We start from the raw sequence: 19,299 nt of genomic DNA, 5'->3' as shown, positions 1-19,299 counted from the left end.
GCGTGCGTAAATTGACGTTTTACGCACGCTTCGCGTGCGCAAAACCCCCATTTCCGACCCCGTAATATAAAATTTTATACAACACGCGGACGAAAAATGTTTTTCTGACTCGTGTGATTGCAGTCCTCGCCTGCGGCTCGGCCTGCAAACTCACACTTGTCAGAAAAAAATTTTTCGTCCTCGTATCGTAATGTACTATTAAAATCAGCTTTGTTTGTATCATGGCGCAGGTACAGGTAATTCAAATTCAAATCTCATTTATTCAAAAATGATTCATATAGAATACTTTTTGAAAGTCAACAAACTACCACCGCTTCGGAAGGTATTTCGCTATGGAGAAAAAGCGGCGCAAGAAAGTAAGTAAATAGGCGTAAGTAAGTAAATAGGTCTAAAAATATAGTCTACTACTACCTCGATATAAAAAGTAAGAAATTGAATTGTAAATTATAACCAAAATTTAACAATGTATATTTTGAAGTGGATGACAATATCAGGACAAGGTGCAAATACTTACATTTACGATTTTACCTCAAAATAAGTCCCCCGCAACATTTGTTGTCAGATTTGTGCAAAACGGTGTTTTCCACACAAAACTGACGTCACTAATCCCGTGACAATGCGGGGTCGGCTCAGCCTATTAGAGTAGAACTCTTAATAGGATCACGAAGGAAGATTCTGACGAGTGAACGAACAATGACAGTTGTATGTTGTGTTGTATGTACGGGTTTATGTTACTATTGTAACCCACGCCTGTATTTGTCAAATATCAAGTTAGTGAGGTAAATAAACGCTTTATACACTTATCTAATATATAAAATTCTCGTGTCAACGTTTGCCGGGTCAGCTAGTTCTTACATAAAAGTGGTAGAACATTTTTCGACTTTAGATGCACTTCTGTGTATTTATGCCTAATTGACTAATTATTACCTATTAGGATCTACGCTTTCGTCTGACAATATCAAGTTTTACTTGTACTGTACTTGTTAGTAAATAAATACTTTGTACACTCAGTCTTATACTAAAGGTACCCTTTTGTGATTAGAGTCCAGACGCACCACCGCGACCCTATTTCTCCCGAATAACAGAATTGTTAGGAGATGCTGTGTTCTGGTTTGAAGAGTGTGGTAAGGGAGACATACTTTTCGCATCTGTAACGCATCTGTGGACGACCTTAGGTAGAACTTTAATTTCATCTGGGATCGATTTTAAATGCCCGCGGGCGGCAGTAGCCACTTACTATCTGATGCATGGTCCTTTGCCGATTTGTTTGCTAATTAGACAGACAACATGAAGGGAGGACCCCACAACTACAACATTTCACTTTTTTAACGGCGTCCTGTGCCCAGCAGTGAATTTCTCAACTATGCAACACGGAATAACAATACACAAAAAGATGTCCACGCGTGAATAAACATCTCGGAAGATCACGGAAGCTGTGGATCGGAAGCGCAATAAGCCTCATTCATTCGTTCAGGGCGGATTATCACTAGATTACAAAGAATTACTACTGTCATACGTATCTGTCCTGGCAGTTTCACATTACCGTCGAAACAAGGCGAATATAGGCTCGTACCTCTTACGATGCGAATTTTGGCTGGGGGCTATTGTTACACAACAACCATACCAAAAATCAAATTAAAGTCGGACGATTCAAAATTATTCCTATTTATTATCTTCTTATTCTAATTCAAAATCGTTCACATAAGCAGGTGGTATCAAGAACAGAACCGTAGGTAGATAGGTAATTAAGTTACATAAATACCTAACTACTTAGACAGACATGGTAATCGAATTACAATTCTCGGTGTTATAATAAACGAATATTAATTATTCGTGAAAACATTATTAAATACCATATATTTCATCAGAATTTTCAAGCTTTTCATTTAAAGTAACCTATACAGTTTCCCATCTATATTGTAGGTATTATGGGAATAAATAATTTATTTTTGCTCGCTCTCGAACAAACTTTCGTTTATGCCTCGTCGAGAGTGTAAATCCTTCATTCGGTGAGGTGTCGGCGTGTCTGTGATATTGTGAGGATATCCTTTGTGGCAATATTTGTGGGTGTCGACACAAATCAAATCGTGCTGACCACCGAGTGCTGTTGCGATTCATTGTTGTTTTTTTATGGATTTACGATATATTCATTATCAATGAAGTTTAAGGCACGGTCAGGTTTGAATAGATACGGCTTCGAGCGATACTAGGTACCTACACATTATATTTTCCTAACACAAAAATAGGAATTAAAATAGATTAATTAATTTATAGGTACTTTTATAAAATTTTCCAAAGTTTGCACTGTTTTATTTGATTACCGTAGGTAGTCATTAGTAATGTAGTATTTGCACAATTATTTAATCATTCATACAAATGACATACATTAATAAAGACTTTAATATAGGTAATATGGCAACATTTATTTTGCTTCACAATCGTTATCAACAGTGTGTAAACGAAAAACATTGTGCAAAATGCAACAATTAAGGTATTAATTGAAACTAGTTATAATATTATTACATTTATGTAATGTCACTGAACTACAAAAATGTAAAATATGAAAATGCTAAATTAAATATAAATAGGTGCCTATTACAATATAAAATTCGCCTTAAATAATACAACCAACCAAAAAAGATTTGCGGACTAGCCTGTAGGAAGCGGAAACACTATTGTACAATGCAGATTACATCACAAATAGATCTGCGGTCGTCGCGAAGTAATGAGGTAGAGATCCGCCTCTATCACTTGTCCATTCAAACTCTACCAGTAACTCTACAACTTCTAATCGCTACACAATACGATAATCCTTTCTTTGAATGTTGCGTGGTGTCCTTGAGTTGCTAAATCCGGTGTGAATTATTTGTAAAATAAAAATGTGATTACACAGTTTTCGTCGGAACATAGCCTAACCTTTTGGTAAAAGTAATCTATAAATCTTCGACAACTTTTTTAAAATAAACTCAAAATTAAAATAATTAATAACTGAAGACTTAGATACTAAACATAATCTAGGCACTTGCTTTTGAATAGTTTCAATGAAGAATTTTATAGTGTTATTTTTTAAAGATCAATTAATTTTAATAAGCATGCAGTTCACCTGATAGTAGGTGGCTACTGCAGCCCATGGACTGTATTCAACAGGTAAAACAAAAGTCGAACCTGAAGTCGGCCAAAATTTTGTTGCTATTTCTGAGCTACTAACTAAGCTTGAACGCCTAAGATAAATACCTGCCTCCCTTACCACACCCTTCAAACCGGAACACAGCAACGCTGAACACTGCTGTTAGCGAACCACAGAGGATTGTACCACCTTCAAAATTATGTTTATTTATAAAATTATAATTAATTTGAAGGTCGCGTTATTGAAGACAGAAGAAAACATTTGAAAATCTTACCACGATATCATCAAAATTATCTACTCCCTTATTTTCCGGCCATATGTCAAGCATCTATTTCACATTGCAAATATTTGTAATAATCGCCAATATTTGTTCAAATTAAGAGCGCAAACAGCTCCGGTGTTCCCGCGGGAAGCATATGGCACGTTCCCGTATAAATAGATACATTACATGTTACTGTTTGTTAATGCAAAACATGCATAGGTATGCAAAGATGCATTGTAAAATGTTAGTTATTAATGTTAGTTGAATGATATGTATTTTACTCATCTAGTTATGAAGTGTGCGGCAGTGATAGCCTAGGTAGTGGTTAAGAAACTCGGCCTCTTGATCGAGGGGTCCGAGGTTCAAATCTCAGGCACTTCTGATTTTTCAAAGTTATTGGCGTATTATAAATTATGACTTGCTTAAACGGCGAAGGGAAACACCGTGAGGAAACCTGCGTACCTGAGAAATTAAAAAAAAAGAAGTTTTCAAAGATATGTGAAGACAATCAATTTTCACTTGGTCAGCGCGGTGGACTATGGCCTAATCCTTCTCATTCTGTGAGGAGACCCGTGCCCAGCAGAGGGGCAGCATGATGATGATAAATTTCTGTATAGGTATATGTAATAGGTATAGTCCGCGCCAAACTGCTAGTCCGCTCCGAAGTTGTTGCGAGCAGGTGTAGTCAATAGTAGTCATACAATTTGCTATGGCGACGCAATTCATTTCTATATTCAGAGTGGACTAGCAGTTTTACGCGGACTATACGTAATGTAATAAGTATAGACAATAAAATTCAAAATTAAAAATTGTTTTTAAATTAGAGATAATTCTAAATTAAAAATTCACACACAATTTGTCGTAGATATTATACTTACCAATTACGAGCGTTAGTAATCGTGAGTACCTACGAACAACAACCAATCAAAAGGTTCCCACATTAAAAACAAAAGTAATATTGTACGCGTGGCGGCAACTCGTGCGGCAAATAATGGTTCGAGACGCCACTTAATAAATGTAGCTTTTATACCTAGTTTAAGCTGACAGAAGTAAAAAATTACACAGGTGTGTAAAATTGAAGGCCCTCAGGATAAAGATTTGCATTTGGATCGAAGATCTACCTACTGTTGGTTTTCTTAAATTACAAGCCATTTTCAACTACTTGTAAGCTTCTTATGTGTATCGTGGTCATTCTAAATACCTTTATTCTATATCTAGACTAAAATAACCAAGTCTTTAGTTAAAATTAAGTTTTTTAATATTTTTACTTTAAGGATATTTTAAGTTACTTTGTAGGTTTGAAAATTACAAAATCAGGGAGAAAAATCTGATCGCACATTTTTATCAATTACAGCAAAGATTAGATGATAATGGGTCTATCAGATACATTTGTATCAAAGGTCACCCCTCTTAATACCGAGCATCTCATCAGAGGGCAGCACTGGGCGATAATCTATCGAAAATCAAAATCAACGGACATGTGCCATTAATCGAAGCACATCCTGTATTACTCAATCAGTTTTTACCCTTAGAAGTAATCTACAAAAGAATTTAGACCCTATCACGAATGAATACGATTGGAAAGGTTTAAAACGAAAAAAAATAGTTTTTTATAATCTCTGAGTGATGTAAAATAAACTTTATTTTTTAGGTGTTTGAGCTTTAATTCGATTATAGCGTTTTATGATCTTGTGTGGGTAGATGCGGGCAATGAAAGTTGCTAAACGGTTTATTAAAACTTGAGCAAACAATCACTAGTTAACTTGTTAGGGGTCAGTGTGGATGTATTTATTTATTATCTTTATGATTTCAGTTGATCTGTTGGTACTCATAACATTTATGGTAAGTACCTACCTATTTTGAAGGTGGTAGAACCCTTTGTGGTTCGACTCCGGCGGCACCACCGCCACACCTATTTCTACCCAATAACAGCAGCGTTAGGCGCTGCTGTGTTCCGGTTTGAAGGGTGTGGTAAGGGAGACAGACTTTTCCGAGGCGTTCCAGCTTAGTCCTCAGGGGTAGCGGCGCATCTGTGGCCGACCTCAGGTAGGAATATCTAATCCTATCTGGAGTTGATTACACAGGTCCATGGGCGGCAGTAGCCACTTACCATCAGGTGGACTGCATGCTCGTCTGCTACTCTTATATTATAAAAAAAAAAACTCATTTACATAAAAGGCACCCATCTTAACCCTCACTACAGATTAAGTAATAGGGTATTTGACAGGTTTTGGGAAAGTATTTTATTATTTACATACGTGTATCAGAAACCCACCTTATTGATCTTTATTTCGAAAGGGATATTTATTAGCAAAAAACATATTCTATTAAGTTAAACGGAACGTCGTGAGAAAACAGTCGGTCATATGACATGTCTCGTATGTCAGCAAGTGACGTCACGATTTTTTGTAGGTACGAAGTTAATTACGAAAGTACTATAGCGACACTCATTCTTCAGAAGATAAACACGGAAAGTTTTAAAGAAAGGAAGAAGAAGAAAGAAAGAAAGAAAGAAAGAAGAAGAATAAAGTAGCTTTTATAAAGTTTTGGGAAATATGAACTTAATGAAATCGAAAAATTGTCAATGAGGCACCCAACAAATGTTCGACTGCAATTTATTGTTTACTAGTAGGTGACGTCACTTTAGCTTCAGCCAATCCCGTGCGTTTTCAATCATGTGGACGAATATGAAAATTTAATGATTTTATTATTGATTTATTAAAAAGATAACAAGGAATTTTTAATTATTTCTGGGCTTAGTTGACTTGTAAAAATATGTATTTCCTTTTAAGCTAACAACAGTTTGATTGATATTTTCACTATAGTCAAATAACCTATTTTGACTATGGCTAAATCGATTTTTACCAGACTTTGAGACATATATACAGGACGTGACATTACTTCTGGACTTTGCATCCGCAAAATAGTTATGTAATTTTTTATTATGGTTTTGGAGGTAGGCGGGTAGCTTTTTACCAAGAAGTATTTATAAGTAAGTATGTAGGTACTTTTAGAATGGTCAATAGTTTCCGAGAATCCAATCACAATTTCACACAACAGTTAACACAAACGCGTCTATTTACACAAAATTACTTCATATCGTGTCGTGGTGTCGTCGCGTCGTCGCCGGCACGTGTCGGCCGCGTGTCGTGCCCGCCCGCCGACTAATTATCTCGTTTATTGCGTTGACTCCCTCATGACACCTTTTCTTTTGGATTCAGCTTTTACTTGTATAATATGTTGTCGAAGTTATTATTTGGTGCTACAAAAGGGCACTAATGAGGTAGATATATGTAGATGTAAAGTAATGAGGTAGATGTGAAGTGGTGGTAGTTGTATTGACTTTCAATAAGTGCTCTGTAAAGAACTTATTTTGAATTACAAAAAAATGATTAAAAAATAATAATATTTTGAGTTATACCTACCTAGGTGTTGTAGGTAACAAAATAGAATAAAATAAATAATTTAGTTTATTCGGTGTTCCCTAGACACAAAGATGTACATAGTTAAGGTATAAAATTATCTAGGTGTAATTAAATGAACCTAATTATCATTTATTGTGTTATTTAGGAGTACCTATAATAGGTAGAAGACGAGCATGCATTTGAAGGTGGTAGAACCCTTTGTGGTTCGACTCCGGCACCACCACCGCCACACCTATTTCTACCTAATAACAGCAGAGTTAGGCACTGCTGTGTTCCGCTGAGGCGTTCCAGCTTAGTCCTCAGGGGTAGCGGCGCATCTGTGCCCGACCTCAGGTAGGAATATCTAATCCTATCTGGGATTGATTACATATGTCCATGGGCGGCGGTAATCACTTACATCAGGTAGATTGCATTTTTTTTATAATATAGGAGTAGCAGACGAGCATGCAGTCCAATATTGGATTCCTATTAGATATCGGCCACATATACGACAATACTCCTGGCGAATAAGTTGAAATATCTCAGAAAAATCTTCCTTACTTAGGCAGAAACAAAGGTGACGGTGGAACCGCCGGAGTTGAGCCACAGAGGGTTCTACGTGGTTCTACCTCGTTCAACATCCAAGTCAAGTTAGTACCTACGTCATTCTATGCCTATATTTAATATTTATTTTATTTATAATTGAAATAAATCACAAACATGGGTTTTTGATGAGCAAATTTCGGTCAGTCATCTGACTTGCCTCTACGAATTGATTGCACCATCTCTAATCCTCTCCGATGTAATCAGGGCCGCATCCCGCACTCCCAAAGCGATTATCGCCGGCAAATATTTGCGCCCTCCGTTGACAACCCCTGCCGGCCCCCCGCCCTCGCTACGCCGCTAATTAATTGACCTTTAAGAGGTTCTGCCTTTCATATTGATATTAGGTCTTCGGGTTGATAGTTTGAGAACTATAATCTTAAACCCTCTTTGAGATGTTGGTAAGTAAATCAGTATCGGAAATGTATTGAAGTTACACTCTGTACCAATGTTTAGATAGATAGTAATATGTAAACTGAGATCAACCTAATTCAAGTTGATAGGTAGGTATGATGCAACATCTACATACTGCTAGTTTATGTGTTTGCACGAGAGTAGTTAAAACCGTGTAATTTTACTCGACGTGGAAGGTAATGTTTTTCGAGCGTATTTGCCTCATCATTGCTTTTCAGCTCGTACCTACTGTTTGGCGGTTGTGGTGGATTCTAATACATAAGGTGTCATTTTGAGTTCATCTAAACTACAGAAGTGTTCTTGGCTATATCTTTAAGCAGCAGGCTATGGGTTCAAAATAATAATATTTTTTATTCCAATACCATTTTTTATTAAATTGAAAGTGAAGAAAAGCACACCTGACGGTAAGTGGTCAATAACGGCTGCTCATTATCATTACAAGCGACAACAAATAAAACTGCAGTCATCCACAAACATCATGCTAACCCAAGTGGTACACAAGATGTGTCTCCAACCACGGCGGACGAAGGTTGTCGAAGGCCCGTAGCGGAAATATTGAATGAGGCGCCCAGTCTAAAAAGTTGATTTTACAAATGTATGTCTTCGGTGACCTTTTTTTTCGCTGACAACCTTTGGACCAGGACCAGGGACCCGGGACGGACTGCCTTCCTTTAGTCCGCTACAGTCTCTAACGACTAATATTCATGTGAGTTACCCTGTCTTACTTACTTTTGCTTACAAACCCGATCGCTCCAACGCTTCATTTCAATTCGCAAAATAAAACTAACCGTAAAGAGTTCTACCACTTTTCTATTTTATGTAAAAAGTAAAAAAATGTGAACTTTAAGTAACTCTACCTTCATTTTATCGTCATATTGCATGGCAATAGGTTATAACAATTTACCAAATGACTCTATCAATTGTTTGGTAATCGACTGACATAGGTAGGCATAGGCCGTAAGTCGTGACTCGTGACTATGCTAAGGTTAAAAAGGATTTAGCAGGAATTTGTGAAAAACACTTAAATTTGTAGTACCTTATATCATCATAATTTTTATGACAAAATTGGACTTAATTTTTTTTTAATAGTTAGCTATTTACATATAGGTTGTGACTCGTGACTTTGTGAGCCATGGGCAGGTATAGGTATCTAACTTTTAAGAAAGTGAACTGAAATGTATATATTTTAAAACCCTATGCCACTGTACTTCTTATCGTATGTTAAATATATCGTATCTTAAAAAATAAGTATATGAAACCATTTTGCTTTAAAGGACGCCACTTCTGTTATACGCTTATGGAAAGTATCAACTCTACACTAATAGAGCCAGCGATCTCTATGTAGGTAGGTACTTATGAGAAAAAACACAAAATAATAGTACTACTTTAGTCTACCTAATTATAATATGTACACTGAAATAAATTGAGAATGATCGACTATTATGTTTAAAAATATTTTTATACCTATAGCTATAGTAAGTATACGTAGTATACGTAGGGATAGATAGGTACATAGGTATTACCTACTTTATTATACCTACCTGGAGGTACTAATATTACTAAAAAACTAATATTTATTTTACCTTAAAACTTCAAAATTACAAGAAAATAGGTAGGTAGGTAGGTCTACTACCTACCTACTACCTACTTAGAAGAACCTTGTTAGATACCTAGATACAACTTTTATTGTTTTCATCATTTCTTTATATTTTACTCGAAATAAAAGTGTATCTATGTTTATTTTTGGATTTAAATCGTTGATTATCACATCTACTTACCAATCACACCAATAAACTGTCTACAAAGACCTAATATGAAGGGTAATTAGAACGAACAGCTACTCTACCTATTCTGGTAGAGCACCAAACATGGAGTCTTGCATGTTACGGTGTAATGTGTTATGCGATTGTTACATGGTAATAATACAGGACCTAAGGCATTCCAACTTAGTCCTAATGGGGATTTCGCAACTAGTCTGAGTTCGATTTTGAGTATAACTATAAAGTATTGGTCGTGTCCAAAAAAACTGATAGGTCATAACTATCCTTCTCCCATTACATACTACATTACCTACTGTTTAACAGTTAACTTCAGGTAGTTTTTTTATAATATAGGAGTAGCAGACGAGCATGCAGTCCACCTGATGGTAAGTGGCTACTGCTGCCTATGGACATCTGTAATCAACACCAGATAGGATTAGATATTCCTACCTGAGGTCGGCCACAGATGCGCCACTACCCCTGAGGACTAAGCTGGAACGCCTCGGAAAAGTTTATCTCCCTTACTACATCCTTCAAAACGGAACACAGCAGCGCCTAACACTGCTGTTATTAGGCGGAAATAGGTGTGGCGGTGGTGCCGCCGGAGTCGAACCACAAAGGGTTCTACCACCTTCATGTTTGCAAGCTCGTTAGCTGTTTCCATTACATACTGCAGTATTTACTGAGTTTTAAAGTTGGAACAACCCAGAACAGAAGTAATGACATGTTCGTGGTATTTCCACTCGAACTGTCGATAGTATAACGAGGTGTTCCGGAAATCAGTTAGTATCGTACATATGTGTTTGAAATCAATAGACCAGGGCTATATAACATGTTGCTATAAACGAAACTTGTGCTGAGTGCTCGCGAAAGGGCGGTCGCCTAAATTATTCAGTAACCAAGCAACACTGAGCACCTATACGCTTCTCTTTCTTACCCATGTAGGCTGTATAGCGCTGTTGCTTTCCATCTTTCTATAGCGGTATTGCGCTTTCGTCCGCCTCATACGGTCGTCTCTGTCTGTCGTGTTAAGAGTACATAAGTGTGTCTCTGTCGCTCTCATTAGGTTAGTCTCAGTGAACCGTGTTTGCTCGACGCTTGCCAGTCGCATTTTGTTTTGTGTGTGGCTACAGAGTAGTTTTAGTTAACAGAGATACTGGTTTTTGGCTACCAAAATTTAATAGCAACTGTTTTTGTATTGCAAAGGAAGTATAAATACCTAATAGTTGAAGCTCCTCGCATAGTATTAAACTGACATGGAAGAGATATAATAACCCTAATAATGCTAGATTGAAAACAATATTTTTTTATAATATAGGAGTAGCAGACGAGCATGCAGTCCACCTGATAGTAAGTCGCTACTGCCGCCCATAATTGACATCAACCCCTGACATAACTGTAATCAACCCCAAATAGGATTAGATATTCCAACCTGAGGTCGGCCACAGATGCGCCGCTACCCCTGAGGACTAAGCTGGAACGCCTCGGAAAACTATGTCCCCCTTACCACACCCTTCAAACCAGAACAAAATCGCAATCAGATAAAATAGTTTTCCAAGTTACATACTTTTATAGCAAGATCTCTTTATATTATCATATGATCTTTTATATTATCACTCTCAAGTAGTAATCTATGCTCTCAAGCATTTGTCTGAGCTCTCCCAATCCTTAGCAATGTAGAGACAGGTCAATAGATTTGTTAAACCCTATTTGAAAAGTACCTACCTAGTACCTAAATTCTTGATTTATAGGTATTAAGCTAATAAGTAATAAATCATATTGTGAATTACCCAACCTAATTAAATATTGATTGTTCAAGGCGGCTAGATCATATCTTCGAATCTGCATATAATCTTTATTATGATAAAATACCAGACTTTACCAATGTCCCAAAAATAACGTTAAAATAAGTATTATTAAACGTGGTATGTATCTATCTATTATAAAACAAACATCGATAAAATTGTGTGGTTTGAAGTAGCTCTACATCCTCCAATAGCTCAAATTAACTGTAGGATGTCGGTACCTATATTTATTGAAAATACATGTTTTATATAGTTTTATACAGTTTCATTGCGTATCTTATTAAATCTGTACACGAGTACCTTATCTCCACAAACTAATTACTTACTAAGGAAAAATGTGTTTATTTCTTAAAGAAAAAACGTTCCAATCTCTATTTAGGTCACAATTTTGCCGGTAGAGTCAGAGCCGCTGAAGTCAGCCGTAATTTCGTTGCATCATTATGTAGAGTTGCTAGCGCGGGCGGGCGCGATGAATAGATATCGTACCTACTTTGGAAACATGGCTTTAAGTGAATCTAACTCTGTCTTCTTATTTGAGGTAACTCAATACCTAATGGTTTGTAAATCAATCATAACAAATATTAAAAAAATGTTTTAATGTGTTAATAATCTCTACTACTACGAGTAGGTACCTATATTTCCAAAATTAAAATAATTTTGTCATATTTTAAACACTGGAAAATAATGTAAGTAATTAATTGTAAGGTTTGTTTTGTCATAAAAATGATGGGACCAATGTTGACGTTTTAAGATATTAGGAAGTAGGTACATATTTAAAAGTATTTTAGGTGCCTAAGTACTATTACTAACAGGATTTAACTCAATTTTAGTAGGTAGGTAGGTGGTAGAACCCTTTGTGGTTCGACTCTGGCGGCACCACCACCACACATATTTCTACCTAATAACAGCAGTGTTAGGCGCTGCTGTGTTCCGGTTTGAAGGGTGTGGTAAGGGAGATAGACTTTTCCGAGGCGTTCCAGCTTAGTCCTCAGGGTAGCGGCGCATCTGTGGCCGATCGCAGGTAGAAATATCTAATCCTATCTGGGGTTGATTACAGATGTCCATGGGCGGCAGTAGCCACTTACCATCAGGTGGGCTGCATGCTCGTCTGTTACTCCTATATTATAAAAACAAAAAAAAGATACCTATATTGTTAACTTCTACGGCAAGAGAATTGGAACTAAAGCGTTAAAATTTATTTAGTCGTTTCTAAAATCGCTCCGTACGGACAAATTCCGGTAGATCAAACCATAATACGAACTTCAAGATACACCAGTTAATTACTTACTTTAAATAGATACTTACTTAGATTTTTAGACAACTTTAGTCTACTAACAAGTAGCTAATGACCAACGGCACTTAGCTAATGTGGTGTACTGTAACCTAGGTACCTACACCGTTGTCATTCAGAGTGGCGAGGGCGACCCGTGCCCATTAATGAGACAGTACCTACCTAGTAAGTGGACGACATCTAATCTATTACCTAAACTGCAAAACTATGATCGAATATCGTAAAGCAATTACATAACATCACGATTGCACGCAAGCTCGCTCCAACCCACGTTCAAGAAACCCCGGAACAGGAGTTAATTTATGCGCGAGAGGGCTCGACTCGAGTCGTGTTTACAGTAAGCCGTGTTTATTTTAATCAAAAGAATAATAAATGTAGACCTGTCACCTGCCGCCGTTTGCATCACAAAGGCGGTGGAGTGGAGACGCGGCCAGTTTAGGTCGCTATGGGGGCGAGCTTTGATCTTAGTTGGTGCATTTTAATATTGCTTTACGTAATTTTATCGTAATGTTATCTTTTTTATGCAATTTGCTGTGTTTAAGTTTTAATGAATTACACTACGTGGGTTTTGTGGCGAACAGTGCGACGTAAATCAGAACCTAAGTGTTTGTAGTGTAGTGTAGTGTAGAACATACCTAAGTGTTTTACACTAATTTGTCTAATAGGTAAATAGCTAAAGTTGAAAGATAGAGCCAGTATGGTTTGACCAAAGAAAATGCCTATCTACTTCCGCAATGTCAATTTCTAGGGTGAAGAACTTCTGCTTACGGATTGCTGCTAGAACTAACTTAGACAGATACATAGGAGGTACATAGGAGGACATCTTAGTCCCCAGAAGTGGTAACTGTGATTGACTTCAGATAGAAACTGTTCCATAAAATATAGGAATAAAAATAAAGTTAATTGATTTATTAAGTTGATGTTGAGTTGAATTGATGACTGTTGTACATAAACAGCAGTGTCCATTTACAAAAAAATCCAATAACACTTAAATTTTCCTCATATTTGCAAAAAACGAATAAAAACGGTAAAAGCTCAAAGAAAACATAAGGGCAGTGACAGACGCCCCACAATCGATGATACGATCCCCGATCCTTATAATTACCGACGAACTCCGTGCCTCCCTCCTTCGACGAAATAAAAATAGAGTACCTCTCGACTGCCGACAAAGAGGAGACGTTTCAATTAAATAAATCCTTTAATAAGCAAATAGGCAGAAGAAGAGGCCGGCGGCGGATCAAAGCGATCTCGATGTCAGTTGTTATGTCGTATCTTCCTAGTTATACCTATTTGGATTGAGACTATTGAGAGTCATCTTATCTTCGAATGACCTATGTAACTAGGTACTTGGGTATATCTAACAACAGATGATAATCATCCGCAAGGGTGAACGTTTATTTTAATTTCACCTCGCATATATTATAAGTACGAGTATAGGAGTATAGGTACGAGGTAGGTAAGTAGATACTTATCTAGTTTAAATTACTCTACAAACGTATATGTTTCTTTTTAGACTATAGAAGTAGCAAAGTAGCATGCATTCCATTTTACGACAGGAACCTAAAAGGAAACTGCCGTCCATACCCATCTGTAATCGACCCCAGACATGATTAGTCCTCCTGTGGTCGCAGAGTTCTCCAGCGCAAAAGTTGCACCATTTTTTAAAAGCTCTACGTATGTCTTCGTGACCAATACTTAGTCTTTACATTATATGATTAAGTTGTCACATAGGGCTGGACTAGAGCATATTAGTAAATTAACCGACGGTATAAGTTAGTACTAGTAGCAGGAATGGGTAGAGGACTTGTAACACCTTAGGAGTGGAGGCCCCTAATTATTTCCGAATTAAAAGGAAAACAAGATGTTCAAAAATGTACAGTCACGAGCATAAATATATGACTATGGGCAGATTAGCAAAAATATCTGACCCAAGAACGAGTTCAGTAATATCTGCCTGCAAGAACGCAGCAAAAATATCTGACATTAATAGGCAGCAAAAATATGTGACAATATTAATCTAATCACTTTTGTTATTCCGGCTCAAAATACAACTCGAACGTCAAGCCGCGTTCTTTTTCTTTTTTATGCTAAATCATAGAATCGTATCAGCCAGTGACTTTATAAATAAGAACTTATTATTATAAAAATAACACATCATGAAAAAAATACAAAATAATTAATTAAAATAATACTATAATAAAAAGAAATCGAATAGGTTTCTAATAAAACACTATCAATCAATTCCTAAACGTTTCTTGGCAGCGTTGGATAAAAAGATCTACTACCCACGTTTTAACGATAAAAATAATAAATATATCAAAGCGACATCATAAAGATGGAACCTATTTCTCCGATAATATTGCTAATTTTAGAACTTTGTATTGCTAATATAAATAATTAAAGTTACATGTATCAATTAACTGTTGGTAACTTCTTTTTATATTTTTGTCTTAGCAGAATATTCGTAACCATTTTAGTTTAATAAAGTATAATCTATATAATATTGTAAAAGTCGTTAGGACATATAATTTCTGTTGTATACAGGGTGAAATAGAAGCTTTTCCTATAATTTGTCATTTAATCCCAGAATTTAATCCGTATAAGGGACACTATCCGATAGTAGAATTATATAAGGTGTGATTTTTTTTTTCGAAATGAACTGGTTCGATCCCCGTATATAGGGATATGTTAAATAATTCGCCAAGTACGGGTCAAACTCGCACATGGAGGCTTCCCATAGTCATATATTTATGCTCGTGACTGTACCTACTCCCAAGTCCCAACAAATAGTTGCTTCAATACTATTTAGAAAATAAAATTGCGGAATCTTTGAAATTTGATTTTTTTCCTCAATTGTGGGGGCCCTTATGGACGTTCTAGGGCAGTAGCTAGTGCTGCTTGTTCTTCCCTAGATTCACTAGAAACCAGATTACAACAAACGTCTAGCACTCGATTTACTCACTGTACAATCATACATAAAGGCTACTGTTCCAGCATTTAGGAACCTATTCGATTGATACATAGTAAAAATATCTTTATTACATTTTGTATTTTTTTTTCGTTTAAAGGATGAATAAATATTAACTGGCCATTTACCATAAATTTTGTCTGGTTTTTAATCTATGTATGCATACGGAAGATAAAGAGGCCCATATGTAACGGATCCCTATTGTTTACACCCCTTATTAGCTAGCAATCTATCCAATGTTTACATACCAAAGATCTTTTAGAAATTTAACAATGTTAAGTATGAAGAAATTGTCAAGTGTCAATCTTTGGCAGGCAAAACATTGGATAGATTAAATATTGATTAGGAGTTCTAGATAATCCACGTTGGATGTGGCTAAAACTTACCTAACAGCTGTTGTCAGCGCAATCTATGGGCGCAAGCCTATCATCAAAAAATATGGTGCCGAACTTAAATTCTACAAGACTTACGTCGTTAATAACGACATCTAGCGGAGTATCATTTAACGAACTTATGACATGAAAACCTATAGACAAAATTGAACTTCTTGCTTCCCTATATTCTATATGTAGAGCTTTGATTATGACTGTTCTCTATGGACAAAGAGCATATAAAATATTTTATATGCTCTTACAATAAAGTTTCACTGTCACAATTGTTTACGGTTTCACATGGCATAAAACGGATAATAAGTTAATTTAGTTCCGTCCTTTTATATACAGGGTGAATTTTTAAAACGGGCCTTCAGGGCTAAATCCGAAACTATAAGGATTAGCTAAAAATGCTGAAAGGAGTTACGAGGCCAATTTTGATAAAAACTATAAATGCATCATTACTTTTTTAAAATAACTTTTTCCCTAACCGGGAATCGAACGAGTTCATTTTGAAAAAAAATACAGCCTTTATATTATTTCACTATCTGATAGTGTTGCTTATAAGGATCAAATTCTGGGAAGTAATGTTATGTGACAAATTAAAGGAAAAGGAAAATTTTGAAGAAAATACATATTTTTTCATACATTGACATACGAGGGTACGTTTTTAAGTTCGCGGAATGAGGGACAAGGAGCGAAAATAAAATGTCAAAATTATTTTTCTTTTTCTACATATTCTCCTGCAAGACGAATGCATTTTTCAGATCTTTGTATTAACTTATTTAAACCCTCATAAAAAAATGTTTTGTCCTTGTCGGAAAAATACGAGGAAATTGCGTCCTTTACTTCTTCGTCTGTAGAAAATTTCTTTCCACGAAGCTCTTTTTTCATTTTTGGAAAGAGATAATAATCGCTGGGAGCCAGGTCTGGACTATAGGGTGGGTGATTTAAAATATCAAAGCCCACCTTATGCAGGGCAGCCAGTGCAATACGGCTCTTGTGTACGGGCGCATTGTCGTGCAACAGCAGGACACCTCTGGATAATTTTCCTCGTCTTTTTTCTTTGATGGCTTCTTTTAACCGCTCCAAGATTGTTGCGTAATATTCTCCGGTTATAGAGACACCTTTATCTTTGTAATCTATTAACAAAATTCCTTCTGCATCCCAAAAGACTGTCGCCATGAGTTTGCCGGCCGATTGTGACACCTTAAACTTTTTAGGAGGTGCTGTACCCTTTTTATGCCACTGCATGGAGTCTTGTTTAGACTCAGGTTCATAATGGTGAACCCAAGTTTCATCTCCAGTAACAATTCGATTCAGTACAATATCCTTATCTTCTCCACAGAGGTTCAAAAACGCACGGGAACATTCAACGCGCTGTTGTTTCTGAGGCGACGTGAGCATTCTCGGCACCCACCGCGCGCTGACCTTAGTCATGCCAAGATGGTCATGCAGAATTTTAAAAATGGTTGTATCCGATACTCCAACCATTTCTGCAAGCTGTTTCTTCTTTAGCCGAGCATCTTCCAGTACTAATTTTTCGACTTCCGCTATCGTTTCCGGAATGGTCACCTCAACAGACCGTCCTGGTCGTGGGTCGTCTTCAAGTGAATCCCTGCCTTGCTTAAAAAGGTTGTTCCACTTGTAAACCATCGTTTTTCCAGGGCAAGAGTCCCCGTAAACCGATGACATCTCTTCCATTATGATTTGCACAGACTTTCCTTGCTTGGTAAGGAACTTTATAACGGCGCGATGCTCGATTTTCTCCATACTTCCAATTTTCTTCCGGATTGAGTTGTTTAATTGTCGATAGTTTTAAAACTAATGATGCAATTCTGATAAAACTTTATATTTATACTATTTATGAGTCACTTAACACGATGCGATATCGTGCGGCGTAGCGTCTCTCAGGGTGACCAACAACAACAACCACTGTGCGATGCGAATCAATTCGCAAGTTCTTGCGATGCGTCGAGGGAGCTCGCAGATTTTTGCGATGCGACGTCGCATCACAGTTTTGTGTACGAACCCTTAACGAGCCCGCTATCCCCCCTCCAACCCTGCCATTCCGCGGACTTAAAAACGCACCCTCGTACTAATCCTTAAGGATTATACATAACTAATGATTTATGTATAATTCTTTAGAAACATACATACGTCACACCATTGAAGAATTTGTTGGTTAATCAACTAATTATTCGATGTTATGACCATGACTTACGGCTTAGTATGAGAAAGTAATAGTTTGGCAAATAAGTTACCGCCGTTTTTAGGATTATTTTTTTAATAGAAATAGATAATTGATTAAATAGTATTTTTTTATTGTGTGTGATTTTCTTTATCTCTTTGTTTAGTAATCACTCGGATTTGACTCGAAAAAGTCATTTTTGCAAATAGTCAACTTTACGTCTGTATTAAACGAAACTCCGCCCATAGCAAGTTAAATCTATTATAATGGTCCTTAAAATAACCTTAACTAAGTCGAACATAAAAATATAAATTCTTGGAGAACAAAACGTCTGCTTTCGAATGATTTGAAACATTGAGCCAAAAAAATTGTTAATACACGAATTGTTTAAATTGATGAATGGCGGGAACTTAACTGCCAAATTAGTATGAAAAAATATGTATTTTCTTAAAATTGAGGCTTTTCCTTTAGTTTGTCATTTATCATTACTTCCCAGATTTTGATCCTTATAAGCAACACTATCAGATAGTGGAATAATATAGAGGGTGTATTTTTTTTTCAAAATGAACTCGTTCAATTCCCGGTTAGGGAAAAAGTTATTTTACAAAAGTAATGATGCATTTATAGTTTTTATCAAAATCGACATCGTAACTCCTTTCAGCATTATTCGCTAATCCTTATAGTTTCGGATTTGGCCCTGAAGGCCCGTTTTAAAAATTCACCCTGTATAACACACTTTTTCCTATAATTCTTGTGACTATCTTGTTAGGAAGATGTTTCTTTTTATGTAAATCGCTATAAAATAGTGAAACCACGTACTTTTACTGTGGTGAAGCTAAAAAAATATGGGTAGCATAGAATATATGTAAATTGAGGAATGAAAAATAATTCAAATGCAAATGTGTACGGGTCTAATTCGTCTTTAAAACTTGTAGAATGATGTGACAGCCTACACACCACTTTATAATGAATGGAAGCTGAATTCTTATTATCTCGTTTATTTATAAAAAGTACCTATATCCTGGAAAAAAAATGATAGGAAATAAAATATATCAACAATCGTGGTTTTTTGTAATTTCTTTATTTTTCACCATTTATCGTAA

General features: G+C 36.3%; 1 protein-coding gene across 1 annotated transcript in view; it reads right to left on the bottom strand.

Moving 5' to 3' along the window:
- The window catches only part of LOC140754696 (histone-lysine N-methyltransferase SETMAR-like), a 302,676-nt gene extending 284,808 nt beyond the window's left edge, over positions 1 to 17,868 (bottom strand). Inside the window, exon 1 of the mRNA XM_073089742.1 lies at positions 16,664 to 17,868. Coding sequence (XP_072945843.1) covers positions 16,723 to 17,778 — 1,056 coding nt within the window. The 5' untranslated portion in view covers positions 17,779 to 17,868 and the 3' untranslated portion in view covers positions 16,664 to 16,722. The remainder of the gene's footprint in view (positions 1 to 16,663) is intronic.
- Between the last annotated feature and the right edge of the window lie 1,431 nt (positions 17,869 to 19,299).

This window comes from Epargyreus clarus, unplaced genomic scaffold (genome assembly GCF_041222505.1).
Source record: "Epargyreus clarus isolate Ecla_fem2 unplaced genomic scaffold, WU_Ecla_fem_2.2 ptg000031l, whole genome shotgun sequence".
NCBI classification, from domain to species: domain Eukaryota; kingdom Metazoa; phylum Arthropoda; class Insecta; order Lepidoptera; family Hesperiidae; genus Epargyreus; species Epargyreus clarus.
This window is presented reverse-complemented; position numbering and strand designations above follow the sequence as displayed.